General features: G+C 41.4%; 1 protein-coding gene across 4 annotated transcripts in view; it reads left to right on the top strand.

Moving 5' to 3' along the window:
* iqsec1b (IQ motif and Sec7 domain ArfGEF 1b) overlaps nt 1-22,294 on the top strand; it is a 199,272-nt gene that overhangs the window by 40,281 nt on the left and 136,697 nt on the right. For 2 of the 4 annotated variants that reach the window (XM_034585124.1, XM_034585132.1), the window contains exon 2: nt 5,480-5,509. The exons of the other annotated variants lie outside the window; for them this stretch is intronic. In XM_034585124.1, the coding sequence (XP_034441015.1) occupies nt 5,480-5,509 (30 nt within the window). The remainder of the gene's footprint in view (nt 1-5,479; nt 5,510-22,294) is intronic. 4 annotated transcript variants of the gene reach the window in all.

The following is a 22,294-nucleotide window of genomic DNA, read 5'->3' as shown; positions in this document are numbered from 1 at the left end:
TATGTGTGTGCCTGTAGTGTGGCGTCTGTGTTGTTTTACCCTATGGGTATCCTCCAGCGCTGTTGCAGAGAGCTTGCCCATTGTGCTCGTCCTCTTTCCCTGTGATATATTGCCCAGTATGTGAAAAGGTTAATTTCATTACCCTGTCTAGTTAAACAACCACAGATGTATTGACACAGGAACTGAGAAGAAAATTTAAACTTGGCTCCAGACAGCCTGCTTTGAAGAAGCCAGTGGAAGCTTCTTTTCTTTACCCAGAAGGACACAGACACTTCACCACAAAGGAAACGCGATCGCATTTACTCCCTTTTTTAAAACGGCTTTCTATATTTTTAGGTGCAAAAGAAACTGACACGGCAATTGAAACGGCACCTTAGCCCATATAAAAGTCTTTGAAATTGCAAGTTGAAACTTGTATTGGGAATTGCTATCTGTTTTTTAGAAAGTGTCAAGGCATGACTTTTTCTTATAACCAGTCAGTGTATGGTGATATGATTAAATTTGGTTGCAGTGGGTTGAGGTCATGTAATGAAAATCACTTATTGTCAGGCTCATATCATTTAATTGGCTTGGCTGCAGCCCCCTGCCAGTTCATTACAGCATGCCTGGATTGCATTTGCCCACATTGCTGCCCAGGGTTCCTGCCAATCCCTTTGCAGCTACTGGGAAATCTCTGTGTGTGACTCTGTAACTGATTTTTACGTTGAGGCAGTTTTGAAGCTGTATTTCAAACTTCTTTTCATTGGTTTTTGGTTTGAATTAGATTTTTTATTCTAGCTTGAAATCAGCATAATATAAACCGTAGGTACATTTTACCCAGATACAATGTGTTCCCCGATGGAAGGTTATGGCGCTGTGGAGGAGTGCTTGAACAAATGCAACCCATAATTCCCTGCAGCACCATTCATTTGTGATTATTAAAAATGTATACTTGATTGAAAAACTCTGTGGGTCTAGAAAATGTTAATTATCCTAATCCTTGCTCTGACTGGACTGACAGCTGCTGCAGCCCAGTTGATTGTGAGCGAAGCACATTTGCCATAATACACTGGTGCTGCAGTTTTTCTACAAGCAAACATTACATTCCTCATCAGTTTTTCCCCCCCACCTCATTAGCACCGGATGTATTGATTTGTGAGTTGAAGTAGAAGGCGGAAATGAAATCAACAAAGAGCCCAGATATTTTTGTCACCATGGGAGAAGCTCTTCAGTGATTGAGCCTTTATCTGCTTGGTACTACTCATCTGGAAGAACTGGATGTTTTCTTATGGTTACAAGCTCTTCGTTTTCTTTCCACACTTTTAATAACCACAGGAGGTTACACAGAAGATCTGGTGTGCAGACCATAATGAATTATTCTGGATGATTCCAGCTTTAGATTTAGTTTTGTAGTTTTGACTGTCATCCCTATTGGTAATGCTACTTTTCGCGTCCATCAAATTGCTGAGATCTGGGAATACACTGACTAAAATAAAGTCTGATGGGGCAAAAAAAAATCAGTATTCAGACAATATAATGATGATTACTAGTAGAATTATTGATGCTGAACATCCAATACTTGGCTTTCACAATGAACTGGTTGCCATGAATGCCATTTCCCTAGTTCATCTTGAATGTTCTGCTCCCACTTTGGCTACTTTGGGTATGCTCACTTTTGGTTTTACCTCCAAATCATGTGTTTGTAATAATCTGGCTAAACTGCTAGCTTGTTTGAAATCTGTTAAATTGTTTTACCATTTGTGTTTCTTTCCTGGTCATACCGTATTGTTTAGTTCTCTCATCTTAACTGAAAGAAATGATGGCCAACACAATCAAAACATGATCCCAAGCTGTAATTAAAAGGAAAAGAGCTATTCTCATGAAGAAAACAAAAAAAAAATGGAATGCACCACCACCAGACCTGCAACAAACATGTCATTGTCAAAATTAGCAACAATTCACATAGAGGAGCATTTAGCTGATTAACAGCCCGCTATTTCTCCCAAGAGGCAACCTGGCTTGATCCTTCATTTTCTCTCAATTAGTCAAGCATTGTGGGCGTTGCCTGTCACATCCTGTGCTTTCAAGCCCTCTTACAGTTGCCCTTTTGCATGCCCGCTATCAGTTTGAACAAAGAGGGTCATGAGATGAGGACCCATCCATCAGGAAGGAGGATACAGCAGGAATGCTGCTGTTGGTGACACAGTGTTGATGATTGCCCAGAAGAAGTGATCCTGCAGGGTTTACTCTATACCATATATGGTTAGCCTCCCCATATAAATAAAACACACTGTATATCCTCATTTACCTTAGTATCAAGTATCAATGCAGTTTTTGGTCCTGGTTTTGAAACGTGAACTGTGATCTTTTTGTTGGTTGAATCTCATTTCAGGTGATTTGAAATTTGAATAATTACTGTGCTGTTACCTAACATCGCTGTATGTACCTGGTTTGTGTGAAAGTGACTTTTCAGAGCAAAGTATCTCATGATAGATTTTCTGCAGAAGTAAATCCGTAGTTTTATTTGCAAAGAGTTAACTTTGGTGAACTTAAACACAATAGTTTGAGTCTTTGACAAAGAACACAATGTCTTGACAGTGCTGACTCTTAAGAAAACAGACAACCAGAGAAAATCGAGCAAGCTTAATCGTAAATCCACTTTTATGGATCCTTCCTCTGCTGGAGTGTAAACTGCTTAGCTAAAGAGGCAAGGTTGGGAATCCGTTATAGGGTGTGGCAAATGACCATGCCACGGGGCTCTCCCACACACTTCCAGAGACGGTGCTGTTGCTTTTCAGCATCTTTTATTAATAATGACACAAGCAACCATAAATCAAACTTAACATAAACGACCAGCTTTGCAGCTCAGTCACTCAGTCCCAGTGTCTCTTGTGTCTCTCCGCGTGACTCAGGCCTCCGTGAGCTTCTCTCATGTCTCGTGTCTCTCGTGACTGTGTCCAGCTCTTTAAGGCTGAGGATCAGTCAGCTAACAGCTCTCACCTGCACTGACTGATCCTCTCGTTCAGGTGGAGGTGCTGTCCCAGCCACCTCCACAGAGGGCAACTGTTAAAGGTGCAAACATAGGTCTTAATATACACCGGGGTAAGCTTCGTTGTTTCAACTTTTTAACAACTAAGCTTACCCCGGTGTATTTTGTAAGACACATTTTTTTTTGTGTACATTTTTGACCTGATGAGACACTAAGGAGTTCTTGGTTCTGTCCTACTCTCAAATCTACTTTTTAACAAAGAACTACAGAAACAAAATCATTTCCCTTCACCTATTCAGGGTTTTGGTAGAAAGCTCATATCTCAAAACCTCAGCTGATAACAAATCTGGACTGCATTTGGAGCTTAAAAAATCTGACGCTGTTCCCTAATGGAAAGCAGTGATGGGATGTATTATTATTATTATTATTATTATTATTATTATTATTATTATTATTATTATTATTATATACTGTTAAAGCAGGACAATAACTGTAATACCTCAACACAGCCACCACAGTCAAATCCCCTACTTGTATGGATAAATTCAAAACTATAGAGCAAAACCCGAGGGAAAATATCATTCAGTATGTTTGCTAAATACAGTTAGTTACAGTTTACATCTGGTGTTGCTGCCATTAGTGCCGGGCACTGATTACCAAGGCTCAGTGCTTCAGTCCTAACGTTGACTGTTCGGTAAGAGAAGACAAATCAGGGCTCATCTCGTATCCTCAGAAGATGTAATTAACTGGGTTTTATCAGGCCAGTGATCTCCATCTTTGTAACCATGTCTGTGATCTCATCTTTGTCGGTTGTCAGTTAGCTTAAATGGGAGTCTTGTGTATCACCCCCCAACTTTGCAGCTGACAGGGCCAGAGGCCTCTAGTCAGCGCTACTGCCGCTGCAGTCTTGTTATTTACGATCCGCCATCGATTTTGCTTTTGACAAAAGACAGGTTAATCATTTTGTTGGTCTCACACTGACAGCTTATGATTTCCTCTGGGCATGTCGTCTTGTTTTCAATCGGTACTTGCTTACCTTGCTCCTTCTGATGCCCCACTCCCCTCTCCATCATCCCCCTCCAAGATGCCCCTCACCGTGCCTGGTTCGTTGTGACTGTAGTGACAAAGTAGAACATCTGAAGCTCCGAGTGTCATGAAAGCAGCTTTGTACAGGCGGGGTACCATTATGCCATTAGTAAAGGATTTTCCGCGCTTCGGTAGCTTTGTCTGGGAAAACACAGCATGGATGAGGCTGTCAAAGCGCTACCTCTGCCAGCATTTGTTTCACCTACCTCTATGGAGCGGAGTTCAATACAGCTGATAGATCACTCTCATTAGTTGAGTATTGAACACCGGGAGCCAAAAAACCTGACACAATTCTCATGAAGGAAGAGTGAGGGAAGACAAAAGCCCTATTAGCTGGTTATGAAAGACAACCTGGGCCTAATGAAGCAGTCCGTCAAACGTATTAGAGTTGGCTGCTACACTGTCTCACTTGGTCCAGCAGCAGCTCTATTGGAGAGAGTCCTTGTCACTTTCCTGAGTGAAGTTGAGCATCATCACAGACAGTGTGCCCTCCATGTGTTTCAGCTGTGCCCTTTAAACGATGAGATTTTCCGCCTCCATTTTTCCAGCGAATTGAAGGCATCCGTCTGCTTATGTGACCGCTGGGCTCTGACACAATATTCTTTGAAATGTTTTGACCCGCAGTCATGCTGGCATCTGTCATTACACACACGTCTGGATGCACATCTGCCCAAGGTTAAAGAAGCACATAGGTCATTTTGCTGCATTCAGCTAGTAATTTCCTGTGTGTTTTAAGCTGAGGTTTATACACCAGGCTCCCACTAAATCAGCTGCTCTGGGACAAAAATGCAGAGCGTGGCAGGCGTCTGCCAACTCCTATTGGGTTCATATCAAAACTATCCTCTCAGATAGATTAGGATTAGAGGAAATGTGGAACTGACGGAAACAAGTTCCCCACGACGTTTTGTTTTGATGTAGGTTAAAATGGCTCCATGGTATCAGAAGAACATTTTGACAGTGCCAAGGTAGAGCTAAATTAAACCTGGTGCATAATTAAAAATAGTTTAGAAGAGTTAGAAAACAAGTTGCAAGAGTTTACGTGCTGGATATCTGATGCTCTGCCTCTGATGGCTGGCTCTTCTCTTGTAACAGCCACTGGGATACAACTGTCTTAAACCTGCTGATCTGGAAAAGCAGTGGAGGCAGTTTCACTGTATAATTGGTGGCTTAGCTTTGCACTGAACTGCCCTCACTTATATACTGTATGAGACAGTTATTTAGCCCAATGTGATTTTGTGCTGTCGATGCAGTTTCAAGTCTCATTTTTTGAATCAGTCAGAAGTGCAGCATCATGACTTTCACCTTCAGTTGTAACCGGACTTTGGCGAAAATGTGCTACGGCATAGATACATAGCTTTTTTTGTTGGTCTGTATATACATTTAAGTTTCCATTTAAGTTCTGATGCATGTCTTTATCATTTACAGATCTAAACGTGAAAGTTGGAGAGGTGTAAGGTATGTGCTGCAAAAGTTTCTCCACACACAGTCTCATTATTCTGCCTGTAAACTCACTGAAGCCTTGCTTTCTCCCTCCACACCACTGCCAGTCACATGTCATCTAACAAAGCCTCAGCTTTCTCTGAACCCTTCAGGACTTTGGCTGTGTCCACCTCCACCTGTCAGCACAAGCCTGATGGTCAGATACGATTCCTCCAGGATAGTTTTTCCTCTCTGATTCTCATCTTTCCTTGATTGATCCTTCCTCCAGTGCTGCCAACCAGGAAGTCGTGTCATGTTTTGTGGTCACAATACACTGCCTTTGCACAGTCATGGCTGCATACCTTCTCTACTTGCACTCTATGACATAGATATGAGAGTCGGCCATGATGAGCTGCAGCTGCGTGAGGAGTTATTGTATACCATTTTATTATTTTCAAGTTCTTGTCTTTGAATTATTGGCTCATAACTTGATAACAAAGAGTATTAATACATTTGACGCACTGTTGACAGTAGTGTTGGGTATGGATGGATCCTCAGGGGTATTTTAAAGTATGCAAACACCCTTTGGGGTGTCATGATTCTCCAAAAGATTCAAACAAGCACTGATGACTATGACATTGTTACCTTACCTAACTATAGAGTCTTGAGTGGCTCGTCCTCTAACCAGAAGGTCGGCGGTTCAATCCCACTCTTCCTAATTCGGAATGCCGAAGTGTCCTTGGGCAAGATACTGAAAGCCAAATTGGCCATCATCGAGAAAAGTGCTGCACATAGCACTGTATGAATGTTTGTGTGAATTGGTGGATGTAAAACTGTTATGTAAAGCACTTTGAGTGGTCATCAAGACTAAAGAAGTGCTATATAAATACAGACCATTTACCATCTTGATTTGTAGAGATCAAGAGATTGGCTACTTGTGTCCGGTATGTAGTTGTTCTTTGCTAATGCTAATTGCCGTGACAAGAGTTTTTTCATTTCTTGGACACATGTATAGTGGGGGCTCGGTAGAGACAAAATAAATACTTGGAGAATCAAGAATCCCACTTGAATTCAAAGGTCGAATTTAAAGGTTGGGCATTTTCATAAATCTATGATTCAGAATCAGACTTCTGCCACACCCACACACCCTAATGTGTGATTCAGCATCTCATTCCAGAGCCATATATATTCATATGCTGCTGGAAAAAGCTGGAGAGGCTTGACTGACTGCAGGGATTGATTTTCTCCCATTCAGCAACAACAGTATTAGTGAGGTCCAACCCTGATGTCAGTGTACCAGTTCATCATCTCTGGGATGACGTTCCATGTGGCAGGGACCCCGCATGATGTCCAAGGACTTGACTGAAGAGATGAATTGAAGGCCCGTCCCTTCAGAGACACTGTAAACACATTGTTCTTTCCGAGTCAATCCCAGGGCAGCACACACCTTACATCACGATGATAGATGCTCCATCTTGATGGGCCTGAGACAATGTGGCTGAAGGTCTGACTGTAAGTAGAAGTGGCCTCATCAGTGTGTTAAATGATAAGCTGGAGATGCACCAGTTTGGCCACAGACAGTTGTGCACTTTAATGCATACTGCGAGTATTAGCCTACCTTTAAAGTTGCTTTTAATTTTATGTTTTTTATTGTATTTTAGAAAACATTCTTAACCTCAGTTCATCAGGGTTTATAATGGCTAGTTAGTAGTTTTCTTTTTTTTTCCATTTTTGATCAATTTGTCAGTTATCTTGTCGATTAACATCTGATTCTATAAAATGCTACAAAATATTGACCAATATAGATCATAATTTAGCAAGCCCAGATTGACATCTTCAAATTCATTCGTTCTTTTGTCAAAAACAAACTATAATTTTTACAACTAAATAAAACATCAAATCATAAATTCCCTAAATCATCTAAAAAGATGAAACCAGAGAATCTTGGTAATTTTTCCAGATAAAAAGTAAGTCATATTCCATATCTAGATTATTAGTCCCTTCAGCACTTTTGATACTAGATATTGGCACATTTATTTGTCATCATCTGCTTCAATCGAGGATATGTCATTGTTCATTTACAAAAAACATTTTACAGAAGCCTCATGGGGCCAAGTCGCTGACCTTAAAATCGTTATTGATAAAAGTCATGGTGTTTGAGAAATAGGTGATGAATAAAAATATACAATTTAAAGGTAGAAATGTTTATGTACATATACAGAGCGGCAAAACCTGCATTAGGAGGACATTGGGGTAATTGGGTTGGTAAACAAAACACAAAAAATAAGCAGCTGGAATTACTGCCTTGTGGTTGTAGACTTTTGAAAAACAGTCAAGTTGCAGTTCACATCCAGGTCTGTCCGGACTTGTGTAATATATGTAGTGAAAACTTCGAAGGAATTTAATAACAGGTTTTAAGTGTATTTTGTCACAATAAGTGTAAAAAATATTGAAATGTGACAAAATATTGTTGTGTGAGGTCACAGTGACCTTTGACCACACAATTCCAATAAGTTCATTCTTGAGTCTAAGTGAACGTTTGTACCAAATTGGAAAAAAACTCTCTCTCAGTCTACCGGAGCTATTGTGTTTAGGAGAGTGAGGCGGACAGATAGAGACGGACTAACATTCACCAGACGGACAACCTGCAAACATAATGCCTCTGGCTGTCGCCGGCACGGAGGCATACAATTGAATGTGTATTGAATATATGTCCTTTTTTATGTAGAAAAGTGATCTAAGGAACCAATAACACAACAATTGCTGCCCCTAGGTAAAATGTAAAGCTTCTGTACAGATCAATACGTATGATATTGGCATGAAGAGGTATATTAGTGGTCATCCATATGTGTTGCTGATATTACACCCTATACTGGCTCAATGCTTTGTGCAGAGAGTATAATTTAGTGAAGACACAGCCGCTATGAAACCACAGTGAAAGCAGATTCCATCAGCCTATGAAATGGGAAAGAATTACAGGATTGAATTGTTGACAAAGTAAAGCCTCGCCCTCTTTATGGGGGTCAAGGATAAACTCTGATGAGCTTGTGCTTGGGAAGGATATTGAAGCTGTGTAACTGCCTCCAGTGCAATAACAAACAGAACTTCATTGAGCTTGAGAAATGGAATTAGTTCAGCTCTCTAAAAGTGCCCCCCCCTTTAGCTGCGGACAGTGTGGAATATGGAAGAGGGCTGGATGTGTGATGGCGTACTGTACTAACCCCCGGCTGCTGAGAGATAACTGTTAGGTCCACTGTTACGTTTCACATGTCTCCACTGCTGACCCCAGTATGAGACACCCAGATAGAATTTTGTCTTATGTCTTACGGGGAGCTCCTGGATAAGACTTCCCTGTAATGTTGTTTTGATGAGACCACAGGACAGAATACTGATCACTCCCGAGTGGAGCTTTGAATTCACTCTGCTGACAGGAATTTAATCTGTTTTTTTCCCATTGGCCACTGAAGTTAGAATATTATAAAATGCCATTGCCACTTTGACAGTTTTATGAACTGGTTGGGTTTTAATATACAGTCGACCGGCACAGTGATGGCACCGCAGTTGTCCTGCTGAAGGGCGGACAAATGTACAAGCTGCATCCAAATATTTACTCACAGGTGGATGTCGGTAATTCTGTGTTTGTTGACTCTGTTAGCACATTAGCTGTACAGTGAGATGTAATGGCTATGCTCCATGAAAAGGATTGTGTTTAGTTGGCCCAGCAGCTGGAAAATTCACTGCTTGTGAAAAAATGTTCTGCTCTTTTAGGCAGATATCAAAGAATCAACTGGAAATCAGGTGAAAGAACTAAACCCCCTTAACAAACACATACATGGGCATTAAATGTTAGCAAAGGCAATAATGGTGAACAAAAATCAAGGCATAAGCAGGAGGTGAGGATGATAGTGGGATTTGAGTAATAATAAGAGAGGTCAGGTTATAATGGCTGCACTGGGCACCAGGAAGAATACGACTGGATGTCACCACTCAGCTGGTTGCCAAAATGCGGGTGAAGGTGCAAGTGATTGTGAATCACGAGTGAGGCAGCTGATTTCTCGCCTGAGTCATTTGCGATTTTCCTTCACTTCATTCATGGAGCCAGATATTGTGTCTAAAATGAATCACTTCAGAAACTGTTGCGTGTGACATATCTGTGCTCCTGATATCCCTCACAGTCATGTGTGATGGTTGCTCGAGCCAAGAATTTGTTTTTTTTCACAATGTGCAAATTTTTCTATTTCAATTTATACAATAGCTGTACCAATCCAGGCTTGGCAGCATTTGTGTGTCTCTATTCTACATGGATGTAGCTACATGTGGGTAGCTAGCTATATACACAGGGGGACGACCGATTCTGAATCTGCCTGCAAAATTCTAATTTGTTGACTCATCTCTGCAGCTGGGGATAATTGTGAATGGGTGTCGGACATATAATTAGCCCCTCTGTTTAAATTGTGGCCGCTGATTTAGAGAGATCCTAGATACGGCACTGCTACAGCAAGAATCTGAAGCAAAGGAGCTCCTGCAAAAAGAATGCAGTGTTGTTGGGGAAAAAAAACGTGGCATTGCTCTGCTTCTGACCTCACACCAACATGGTTATCATTGTGATCCTTTTCCAGAGTTCTTGTAAAAGGCTTTACAGTGTTATTCCCAAAAATTAAGGGACACCTGCAGCAACTGAACTGCAGCAGCATAACAGTTTTTTTTAATGTATAGCTATGTTTAATGATACAGTAATGTTATAGAAGTCTTTCCAACACTGCTATCATAGAGTTATATTTATATATATAGATCTTATATAATCTGCTTATACTGTCCTCTCCTTGTTGTCTCTGGTCTGTGAAGCTGTTTTTTGTTGACATTACTCAACAAGACACATCATTTCTTTAATGCACTGTATGGAAATGAGGCCGCTTCTCGTTCCTTCATTTTGCTGTTGACACTGAGCTCCCATTCTCATTGCTTTCACGTAAGGCTCTCCAAAACTCCCGCTGCCTCTTCATGGCAATTTAATGAGAGCCCCCGAGTAACAAACTCTAATTTTGTTTGTTGCTTTTGTTGGGAAGGTAAAATGGCAACGCTCACAAATAATGCATGTGTATATGACCTGCAGTCAAATGGTTTAGTATTCTGAAACCTTCAATACTGAGGTTTGGAAGTGGATTCATTCAAAGTTACCTTGCAGTTTTTTCTATAACAGCAATAACATACAGTACACCAGCTTCTGGGCCCCAACTTTTCACTCTTTAATTGCTTCACAGTACTTTCTGGGAGGCAATTTTCTCTTTTGTTTGCAACAGACATTAGCATCCACAAAATCGAAGCTACTCGTGTTGTCGATTGCTGTGCATTTTAACTCTTTTGTCCTCTGTGTCAGATTTGAATGTCCTAATAGAAATGCCAATGGGCTACAGATGATTAATGTAAAATGTGTGGCTTCTGGTGATGAGCCCAGAGACGTCTGCTCGGCTCTACAGTGAGTATTGGACTCTTTTAGTTCATTCTTTTAGTTTCACTTAATCTGCTCTTATCAATTTGTCACAGGAACAAACTTCCTCCGGTGAGCAAGGTCTGATACAGTCACTGTGTGTTGAAGAGAACTAAACAACGGGAAAAGTTAAAAACTGTATAAAGTTGAATATTCAGCAGCTAAAGAGCCAGATGTTTCTCTAATGAGCTGGTGGAGCTCAAATCAGAGGAGAGTATAAGGAGAGTCAACATTTGCATTCATCGTTAAGCCACACAACTCCCAATCAACGCAAATGTTACCCTGTTTGCTAAGAGATTAGCTGTGACAAATGTGTGCAGTGCTTACTATGTGTGAGGTGTTGTCATCAAGTGATGCACCTCGATGCTGATATGTTTTTTTTATGATGGATAAATCAAGCGAGCTGCTGGAAGAAGGTTCAAATGTCTTAAAGGAGACATATCGTTCTTATATTTAGATTCATTATTTTAACGTGTTAACATTCAAATGCTCTTATGTTCAAAAAACACATCACTTTCCTCATACTGTTAATTGCTGCAGCTCTTCTTGGTTTTAGCTCCTATCTCTTTAAGACCCACTTCCCGTCAAAGCACAGTCTGCTTTGATTGGCTAGCAGGCCCACTCTGTTGTGATTGGTCAACCACTTCCAGCGTGTGTACGAAATGTTGGCCTCTGCTCTGACCTGGCTTTGTTAGCGTGTCAGACTAGCTGCTGGTGTGCATTATGCAAATGTGGGCCATTGTTACATGGTGCGGAAGTGTCGGCCAGACTACTGGCAAGGTGTTTCAGGAGCAGTGTTGTCTCTGAGGGAGAGGAGATACCTTGACCACAGACTTTGAGCTTTTTTAACTATCCAAACCTTTTACATGCACAAATAATCATATAATACACTAGAGAAAAGATATACTGAAAAAGCCTCATGTGTCTCCTTTTGGCAGGAACTGTTTAATGATGCTTGGTGCATAGTGGAGAGGAAAGATGAGCAATACGAGTTACTGCTGTGTAATATCTCCCAATTCTCATGGCTGTTTTTAACTGGGCATATTTTAAATGCAAATGTCCTGTCAGGGCACAGACTCATGTTGTAGATCCCCTTCACCTCTGTCCCACTGAGAGAGACTGCCCATGAGACTCAGAGACGCTGGCTGTTTATTATGGTTATCTACCTTATCAGTAAGGTCACAGCTATCAATTCTGAACTACTGTTTATAGTGAATGACATTAGAGTGTGACCTGTAGAATACAGTGTGACCTGTAGAATACTACACAGAGACATAAAGATTTCATTATTTAATAAAACTTAAGATTGACATATCAAATTGCCATCTGACTCAATCCTGATTTAGAGTTAAACTGATTTAATGTAAGAGAACAATGCTTAGCTGATATGATATCCAATATTGGTCTAACCTTAGACAAGGGCGCACATGATGTTTGTGTGGGTAGAGGTTGCGTTCACAGAGGCCACCAGTGGTGTATGTATCTCTTCCCCTTGTTCCACAGTATTGAGTGGTCCCCCAGGACTCCCTGGTGTTCCAGGTGTGTCATTTTGCAGGCGAGCAGTGCTGTCAGTGGCTTTACCTTTAACCTTCCCTTCCCCTTCTCGCTTCTGTCTCCTCGTCCCACAGGAGACAGCTGTTGTAGGCAGCTGTAACACATCAGCCCACAACCATTCCAGCTGTAATGTAGGGCCACTGAGAGAAATGCGATGTTCTGTATGCTGACAGGGCAGTTTGTGAGAGGGACCCCACCAAGGTTAACTGGGCTGTAGTGTCCAGTGGCTATGTGCCTTCATGTGGTATGCACCAGCACACCTGCATAAGAAAATCTCCTGGGGCCCAACAGAAAATAAGATGCATTTAGCTCCGCTCTGCTTCAGTGCCAATCGGGGCGATACAGTCGAGAACAATACATGATAGAAACTTAAAGGTTCTCACCATGAAGGCCATGATCTTATTAGACCCCTGAGCTGCATGCATTCGCATAGCAATGAGAACAAATTGATTTTTGCGAGGCTGCCATAACTCCATAATGCTTTCAGACAAACTTCTTTTTAACATTCATGTGATAAGCAAAGGGAAATGCTTGTTGTGCAATTAGCATAATGAGGGACGTTGTCAATATTGCTGTCTATGTTAATCATGATGATTATGGAAGCACACTTGGTTCCTTTATTCAGGCCATGATTATATACATAACAAAGGAAGTTTACATAATAAATAAACAAGGGGAGGTTTTTATTTAACATAATGCTTATTAGTATTATTCAACATTTCACTTTAGTGCAAAATTGTCACTTTTAATGTTTTTTTAATTATTAGAATTATCCTAACATCCAAAGGTTTTTAAAAACATTTTTTATTATAATGTTTAGGCTATAATCTCTCACTATAATCTTTCACTATAATCTTTCAGTAGAACACACCCACATTTTTTTAACCCAGGATGCAAGAGACATTATCCCTTGTTATTTGTATGCCCACCCATCCATCAACCTCCCCTATGACCTCTGTGCAGTGGTAGAATGTAACTACCAGTAAGTACGTTCACTCAGCCCCTGCAAGCGAAGTGCCGTTTTAGTACTTCAACATATACGTAATGTACTAGATGTAGTTACTTTTCAGTTTAAACGTTTGAATCCTATTGCTGTAAGGGTTTCAGGGCGCTGTCCTCTGTGTTATTTTGCACAAATATACTCGTATTGCAAGGAGGTGCATGGATCAGGAGGAAGCTGGTGTTGAATTATTCCAGCTGGGATGTTGTCCATTAGCACAGAGAATACAAAGTGGATATTTGCTGTTAATTTTACACTGTATAATATATCTAAATGCTTAATAAGTAAAAAATCATTATTTTCTCTTTTCAAATGTTTAGTAAAAATGTATTAGGCTTGCTGAATATGAATTAAGCTTTGTCTCTGGTGAGACACCTGTGAGTTCTCTTGGCCAGCTACTGCTGTGATGAGCCCATAGAATTTCACATTCCATTTAAGATGTGAAAAAAAAAATCTTGCCAATGAACACAATACATGCAGCAGATTGGTTTCCTCCAAAAGAGAATCATTAGTAATTGGATTCACTTCATTGGCGAGAGTATAGCTTTGGCTCCCTACCTATAAGACTGTTAAAGGTCTTAATTTGTTGTCTTGAAGAGAGTATTGAAACTATAGCTATCATATTCAGTCCATGAAACACAGAGGTGAAGCTTTGCAAACATTCTTGACGGTAAAAAAGGAAGAATTAGCAATTGAGGCTTTGCCACATTCTTTTCTGATCACCGTTCCCCTCCACTATGTTAGCCTATCCTTCAGGAATTGCACAGGCAGACCGGCCCACGTTCCTGATTATACGTGCATTACAAGGCCTGTTTGTTTTTCCGTTCCTTGATCTGCTCCTGGGGGATAAGAAGATATAGGCCATGAATGTGCTGTGAAGTGGTTGCTTGAGCATATCAGAACAATGCCTGTGGTGGTGGTGGTGGTGTTGGCGGCAACGCACGGCGCAGTGAAGTGGCCCAGTTGAGCACAAAGCCTTTCCTGTAACACAGATCCGAGTACTCAGCACTCAGAGGCGCGATAAACTGCAATAATTAATTGGGAAGTAGCCTCCATTTTTTCAGGCAGGCCTTATTACATTGTGTGAGCTGGGCAGTGGGCACCATAAATAATTTTGTCTTTTTGTCTTTGTCTTTACAACTGAAGCTTATAAATACCTCTCCCTCCGGTCTTCATTGATGTGATGCTGCTGAGAGAAATGAGATAGGGAGACTGATAGAGGGCGAGCTGCTACAGCAAAGCCGATTTCCAAAGGCCTCATACTGAAGCGGCAAAGGTTAATTGGATTCTGTCAAAGCGATATTGTCGGCTGATGTTTAATTCTCTCACATTACCACTTATATTACCTTGTTTAATTTTCTTCCTTGGAGAAAATGGTTGTTTGATCGTGTCATAATCAGTGCAGGACAAGTTTATGAACCTATCAGGTCTTGACAGTGCCATCTATGAGTGCAACAGCAAGGGCTTGTTGTTGCTCAAGTTTTAATAGAAGTAAATAATATGATTCATAGGGTAATATTGAAAAGAATAGCTTATAATGTCCAACATTAAACAGTTGCATCCCTCTCTTTTCGAGTAATGCCAAGCATAGTTACAGACGGGGGCACAAAACAGCCTATCTACCAAAAGCAGGAAGATTAGGATTTCTGGATTATATAAAACTAAATCGCTTAAACCTGCTTTTGGAGAAGTGCAGTACACGGCAAACTATGTGTGACATAACCGACAGAAGTACAAGCTACTCATCTATCAGACGGAAGTAAAAGGTGGGGGTGGTGTGTCTCCGGGATTTGTGTCAACAGAAAAGAAAAAAAAGTTCTCACTAGCTTAGCGCTGTGTGTTGTAGGACGCCTCAGACGCTCCCTGTGTTTGCGTTTATCTCTTCGTTGTCTGAAAAGCGGCTCTCTGCACCGAGCCCTGATGGATGGTGCTGGAGTGTTGGTGGTGCAGCAGCGCATGACTGTGTTTCCACAGCTGACCTTGTTGTATTGTGCTGATTAAGAGAGGGAGTGTACAGTATTGACTTCACACCAACGCCATCACCCCTGAAGCCTGACTCCCCCCTCCCTCAGAAATGCAGATGATTGTTTTGTGCACAGTCAGACTGGCTGCACTGGTACATGACCCTGGAAGTGAATAACTCTTTGACACAACCCGTATTCGCAACATACAACATACAGTAATAGTACAGCTTGTAGAGACAGAGCAACATATCTGTTCCCTGTCTCCAGCAGACATAGTCCAGATCTCTTTTCCATTTCAGTGACAGATGTGGAAAATCAGCATTTAAGCAGCAAGACTGATTGGTCTGTCTCACCAGATATACACCACAACGTTAAAACCAGTGACCAGTATTGACTTTGTTGTTGATGAGTGTAAACCTGCCATTGGCTGTGCATCCTCTGCTTCAGGCCTGTTTCTGAGAAACAACATCAACCTCTGACCAACATACTATCTGTTTCCTTTTTTTTCTGTTCTACCCAGAGAAAGATTACTTTGCTACTTAATTACTGTATATGTCAATACTGATATTTACATTCCTCATTCTGTTTATTAAATCTGTAATGATTTCTCCTAACTATTACCTTTACTTCTTTCACTGTTGTAGCACCATTTTTACTTTAGTAAAAGATATGAATCCTTCTTTCACCACCGCTAAAATCAGCAACACCTAAAACTGTGCCCAATCAGGTAGGAATAACAGAGCAGCATGCAGTCAGGGCTTGTGAGGAGGGTATTTTTCCTAGATTATCTTTATCAGTCTTTTCTTGCAAAGACGATTTGTCACCACTTTGGAGATCTTCGGTGATTTTAAAAGATTGTTGAGTGAGTGAGTGTGAATACTGTACATTAATATGGTAACAATCACCTTGGAAAAGCCAGGGAGAAAAAGTGTGGTGTGCCATGTACATATGTGGACCTGGGCTGTGTGAGTAAGCAGGTGATCAAAGTAAATATCAGGAAAAAACAGGATTCAAGCAGACGTCAAACTCTTGCCTTTGTATAATTTTTTGATGAGGAGGGAGAAAAAGCCAACAAAAAGTGGAGCTTTTTGGGTTCATTGGGCAAACAGTATTATACTCACCAGAGATATTTACTTGGCTGCTCACGTAACTCCAGGGTTCGCCAAGGGTTGTTTGAATAATGGGGTGACCCTGAATTATACAGCTCCTTGTAAAACCACACCGCTAATATTTATCTTTTGTCAGTATTTGCTATTGTCTTATCTACAGGGCATCATAACAGGAAGTAGTAAAGTGGTAAAGCCCGCCTATTGCTTGATTAAATTGGCTGCCGGGGCCAAGTCCTGCAACTCTGCATCTTGCCTTGAAAAGTTGAAAATGTTTTACCTTCCCAGGTCATCTAAAAGTTGCTGGCACCGTAGGAAAACCATGATTTTGCTGAGGACCTATGTTTTTACAACGCTGTGTGACAGCCTCTAAGAGTACTTCTGCTTCACTAAACAAAACTAAACTTCTATTTAGCCAAAGCATATTAACTGTCACAGTATGTGAATACCATTATTAAGCTTAGTAAGTCCTTGAAACCACATCGCCAGCCCTCCGACAGTGAAGAAGTTTTGGGAGTCCGTGTGTTTAGAGACGACCATTATGTAAGCAGAGAACCTGCACTCCAGTGATAACGGGAATCTTATGTACGGCAGCCAGTGGGAAATCTCCATCCAGGACCTCACCTCCATGGAGAGATTAATGTTCGCAGTTCAGGGTCACAAAGGAGCACAGCCCATTTGTCCTTGGGACACGTTTATCCATATGGCATGTTGCTGTTAGATTTACATTTACATTTAGGGGCCCCACCCTTCGTCGGCTGCAGTCGTAGGCCAATTGCATCACAGCGGCACGGGTAGACTGTCCCAATACGATGGCTCCTCCATGTGTCCTTCCACTCCAGAGTGACGGAGGCTCCACCGGGTGGATCTTTCCCGGCCCGATATATCCCATGATTCATTGCGCTTCAGTGTTTTTCAAAGAGGTAATGGCGGCAAAAAGCGAGATGAAAACATCAGGAGAATACATTTTTCTATGTAAGTACTCAACCAAATAGCTAACGGTGGACATAAAAACATATATTCAACATTTCCAATCAACAGAAGAAAGTTTTCTTTTATAGTTTTGTTGCGAGGTGACAACTGTAACTGTGGGACAGGCTTGTGACGCAATAGGAAGACCAGACCGCCCCTTTTTGATTCATCCGACGCGGTGTAATCCATTGGAGGATGCAGCGGACATCGGCTGCATAGACCGGGTCCTGAATTGAGACACAGCTAGGGTCTCCCCATCACATGCTGCATTACAGTGCAATGAGTCCTGGAGTTTGTGCCTCACAGAGAAGCTTCTTAAAGTTTTTGGTTGATTGTATTTGTTTTTATCCTTCAGTCAAGATGACTCATCACAGCTAATTATTTTGATCATACAGATGATTGACTAGCAAACAGTTTGATGTGGAGCATGACGGCAACATGATATTTCAATTATTTTTCATATCCCCCAGTGCAGCATGCCAAATGCTCATACGGTGTTGTCGGGATCTGTTCCAGTTATTGTCACCGGGCGTGTCTCTTGATGGTCCCAGATTACTACAGTGATGTAAAATTGGCTGTAATTGGAATGTGCTGTTCATTTGACAAGTTTTAATGTCTCAGTTTATTCTGCCCCTAAAATAGTCTCATTACTTTAAACAATGTACATGAATGGTTGATGGATGTCAAACGCAAATGTGAAGAAATTTATTTATTTATGATTCATTTTGAGAATGCATAATTAACAAGGGAAAAGGAAGTAAATGGTTGTTTAAGAACAGATGGAAGAAGACTACACATAAACTTTAATTTAAGTGATTGTTCCCTGGAGCCTTTAAATATGCCTTTTACTCTCTGTTAACTAAAATGTTTTTCTAAATATCTTTAAACAGGAAAACTAAATTATACAATGCAGAATGAAGTGAGTTATCATCCCTTCAAGTCCAAACCAGTGTCATTATTCCCGACATACAGTTCTGTCTTGTTCTTATCCCACCCTTATCAGGGTAATTAAATTTAAATCTCTTTTTATGTCAGCTGCAACAGATCATCTTGGAGTTGACGCCCCCCTCGCCTGTCCACCGTGAATTGAGTTCATCAACACCGCCTCTAAAATGCTCCTCAATTCCCAGGTGACAAGTGGGAAAGTCATGTGAGACATGCAAGGATCTGCGTGTCAGGTTTGCACGATAGAGTTGTTGCTTGCAGAGCTCTTCTGATAATAGCAGAACATGCTCTCTCTCTCACAGTGTGATTGTTTTGATGCTTGTGTGCCTGTCAGACACATATGCTGTTGTTGCTGCTATTACAAGAGGGAAAATCTGTGGGGAAAAAAATCAATTCAAAGAGAATGACTTTGCAAGGTCTATCCTTTTCCCAGGAAAGAAACAAAACATGTTTTATTGTAAAATGAGAAAACTCAAGGTAACTCTGTCTAGTGGAGTGTTTGCTCATGGAGGTCGTGACGAGTTGTAAAGTTACTGAGCAGGCAGAGTTGACCAGAGGCGGCACATTATCCAGTGTACCAGTCGTCATCAGACCTCACTGGGGGATGGTTCAATGACAAGTGGCTGCTTCTTCCATTACTCAGCCTGCTGCAGCAATTAGGTACCAAGAGGAGACGTATAGGTGGTTTATTTACGGTCAGTCCTCTGTTCCCCCCCTACAGCCGTGTGCTGCCCCTATCTCCCCTCTGCTCTGGGTGACTCGTGCTTGGTAAAGGTTTGCCTGGACTTTGTTCCCTGCCCATGGGTATAACATAAGCTGAATTACATAATGTCTGTCTGAAACAAAGTTGACAAAAAGGTGAGAATGTCCTCACTGTGAAAACAACATTAGTTATTTTTAAAAGCTTAAACCAGCAGTTTGCAAACTTTTTTGCTGATAATCCCTTAATATAAATGAATACCTCAGGGAAACCCTGGTCATAGGTGGTTAAGATATGAACAAATGAAAAGTGATTTGTGCCATTCAGAGTCAAAATAGTAAAGAGCATTATTTCACATGAAAGAGGAAACATTTTGAGCAAAACAAATACAATTTCATGGATCCTCATGACCCCATGTAGTGGTCCTGACCCTTCAGCAGATTAGAAAACGATGGTATTTATCCATCCATCCACCAATCCATCCATATATCTATCTGTCTTCTTCTTTTTGCGAAGGTAGCCCACCAAGTAGGGTATCCCAGATGTCCCCTACCCTAGCCATGCTCCTCCTGGGGGATCCTGAGGTGTTTTGAGGCCCGATGAGATGTGTTATCCCTCCAGTGAGTTCTGGGTTGATCCCGGGTTCCTTGTTGTTGGAAATGCCCAGTAAACTGCCATCGTAAGGTGTCCAGGAGGCATCCTGACATAGATGCCCGAACCACCTTAACTGTTCCCTTTCCATATGAGACACATGCAGCGGTTCTAGTCGGAGCTCCCACCAGATGTCTGAACTCCTTACTCTAAGGCTGAGCCCAGCAACCCGACTGAGAAAACTCAATTCGGCCGCTTGTATTCATGAACTTGTTCACTACCCAGAGCTTGTGACCATAGGTGAGGGTTGTAACAAAGACCAACTGGTAAACTGGTAAATTCAAAGTTTTGCCCTGCGGCTCAGCTCTTTCTTCACTGCAATGGTCCAGTCTTGGCATGGAATTAAATTAGTCTCAGACCTAATGTACATAAAACTTAGGCATGGGCACATCCTCACAGTCTGTGAGCATGGGGCTGAGACGAGTGAGAGCTTGACCCTCCCTTCCTCCTTTTTAAGGCTTGACACTCATTTGCTCGCTCAGTTGACCTTTGGCCCCATACACACCTGGTATTAACATGTGGTTTTTGTGATCGGATCTCAAGTGGACAGCTCTAAGTACAGCTGTGAACGCACTCACCACCGCCACAATATCAACACTGATCACCACATGATCGATGCTTTTATTAAATTTGTAAAAATCTTTCTTTACACGCAGCTGCACAACAGTCATTCAGACTCTCCTTACTCGTTTCTCCACCCTCTTTCGCTTGTTCGTGCCAACACACACACACATACGCACACACACACACACACACACACGCACGAACGCACGCACGCACACACACACACACACACACACACACACACACACACACACACACACACACACAGTGACATCGGACTTGTGTTCTCAGACTGTGTAAAAACAAGATAACTTCTTCGTGATGTGGAGCGTCTTCGTGAACGTACGTGTTTGTTGTATAGAGCGGGGACGTGAGATCAGATCAGGAGACAAATGTGGGGCCACATTATAATGCCAGGTATGAATGCACTTACTCAGAGCTGTCCACTTGTGATTGGATCACAAAAAACACATGTTAGTGTGTACAGGGCCTTTGAGTGTTTGGAGGTGGGGACAGTGGCTGATGTCTTTAGTCCTTTGATTGATTACTTTCCACACCCACAGTCTTTATATGATATGTTCATTTTGATTCTAAATAATCGCCATAGGAAACACTCATATGAACATGTATTTTATTGCAGGCACTGACAGGTAATGTCACAGTGGTGCTCGGGGTACTAGATTAAAAAGACACTCAAATGGTTTGTCTTGGGAGGCAGTGACAAACAGTGTAGTTTATTGTTTGGGTATTTGGAAATGTAGAAAAGTAAATCAGCACAGTGCTGTGAATAAATAAAAATAAGTGTTCAGTAAATGTCGTTGAACATTTTCTTCTTGGCTCAGGGGCAACGTTTTTACAGAAAAGACGGCTGCCGGCCAAATAGCCAAGTACTCACAAGTCCTCCCAGTTACTTTATGACCATATTACCTCTTCTTTCTTCTTCTTGAGTGCGTAACCACCATCCTCTGGATCTACTTCTTCTTCTTCCTCCTCCCCGGAGCTACAGCAAGTGACCAGAGCTTTTATTTACCTCAACTGAACAGAATGTATGGCATTTATTAAAGGCAGGCTTATAAAAATTGCTACACTACACACTACACACTACACACTACACATAATAAACCAGGTGAAATGATTGTAACTTAAGCTTTTTACTATCAGTGACATAAAAAAGAAAACTGCCAACGAATAAAGTCAACTACCTTTTAAAGACAGGGTTGGTAATACTCGAAAAGCTAGTAAGAGCAGGCAGCACTTTCTCCTACACCCTTATCAAAGCTATGCCCCTAAAACACATAAACACACAGCAAGTGTCCCCATTGTGGGACTAATAAAGGACTATCTTACCTTTAAAGATGTATGAAGAAAAAAACTAAATTTTCATCTGCTGTGTTCAGTCTCCAAGCAGCATGTTTTACACAACCACAGCTAAATGAAAGGTGTCCGTCAGTCAAGTGAATGATCATGTTAGGATATCATCAATCTGAGAAACTCTTTCTGTCTGAGACACGTGGAATATTGCAGATAACATGGTTCCACTGGGGATTGAACCCAGGACCTATGTGTAAAGCAGACGTGATAACCACAACACTATGGAACCTGCTCACGTGTAATATTTAGGGACTTCATGTCCCAGTCAACCTTAGCTGTATGATTTTAGGTTTCCCATGCGTATTGTGGTCCTTTTTGGATCTTTTTAGAACCCCACCTCTATCAGTGGTACCTGAAGACTGTTCAAGTCTTGATGATCACTCAAAGCAGCAGTTTCTCTATCACACATCACTCACACAATTTGGGGTTCAGTTTCTTGCCCAGGAACACTTGATCATGCAGAATAGGGAAAAGCCTTATACTGACTCATGTCTTCTGTTCTTCTT

The sequence above is a fragment of the Hippoglossus hippoglossus genome, chromosome 5 (assembly GCF_009819705.1).
Source record: "Hippoglossus hippoglossus isolate fHipHip1 chromosome 5, fHipHip1.pri, whole genome shotgun sequence".
Taxonomy (NCBI): Eukaryota; Metazoa; Chordata; class Actinopteri; order Pleuronectiformes; family Pleuronectidae; genus Hippoglossus; species Hippoglossus hippoglossus.
The sequence above is the reverse complement of the archived record's forward strand: the minus strand, read 5'-3'. Positions and strand labels throughout refer to the sequence as shown.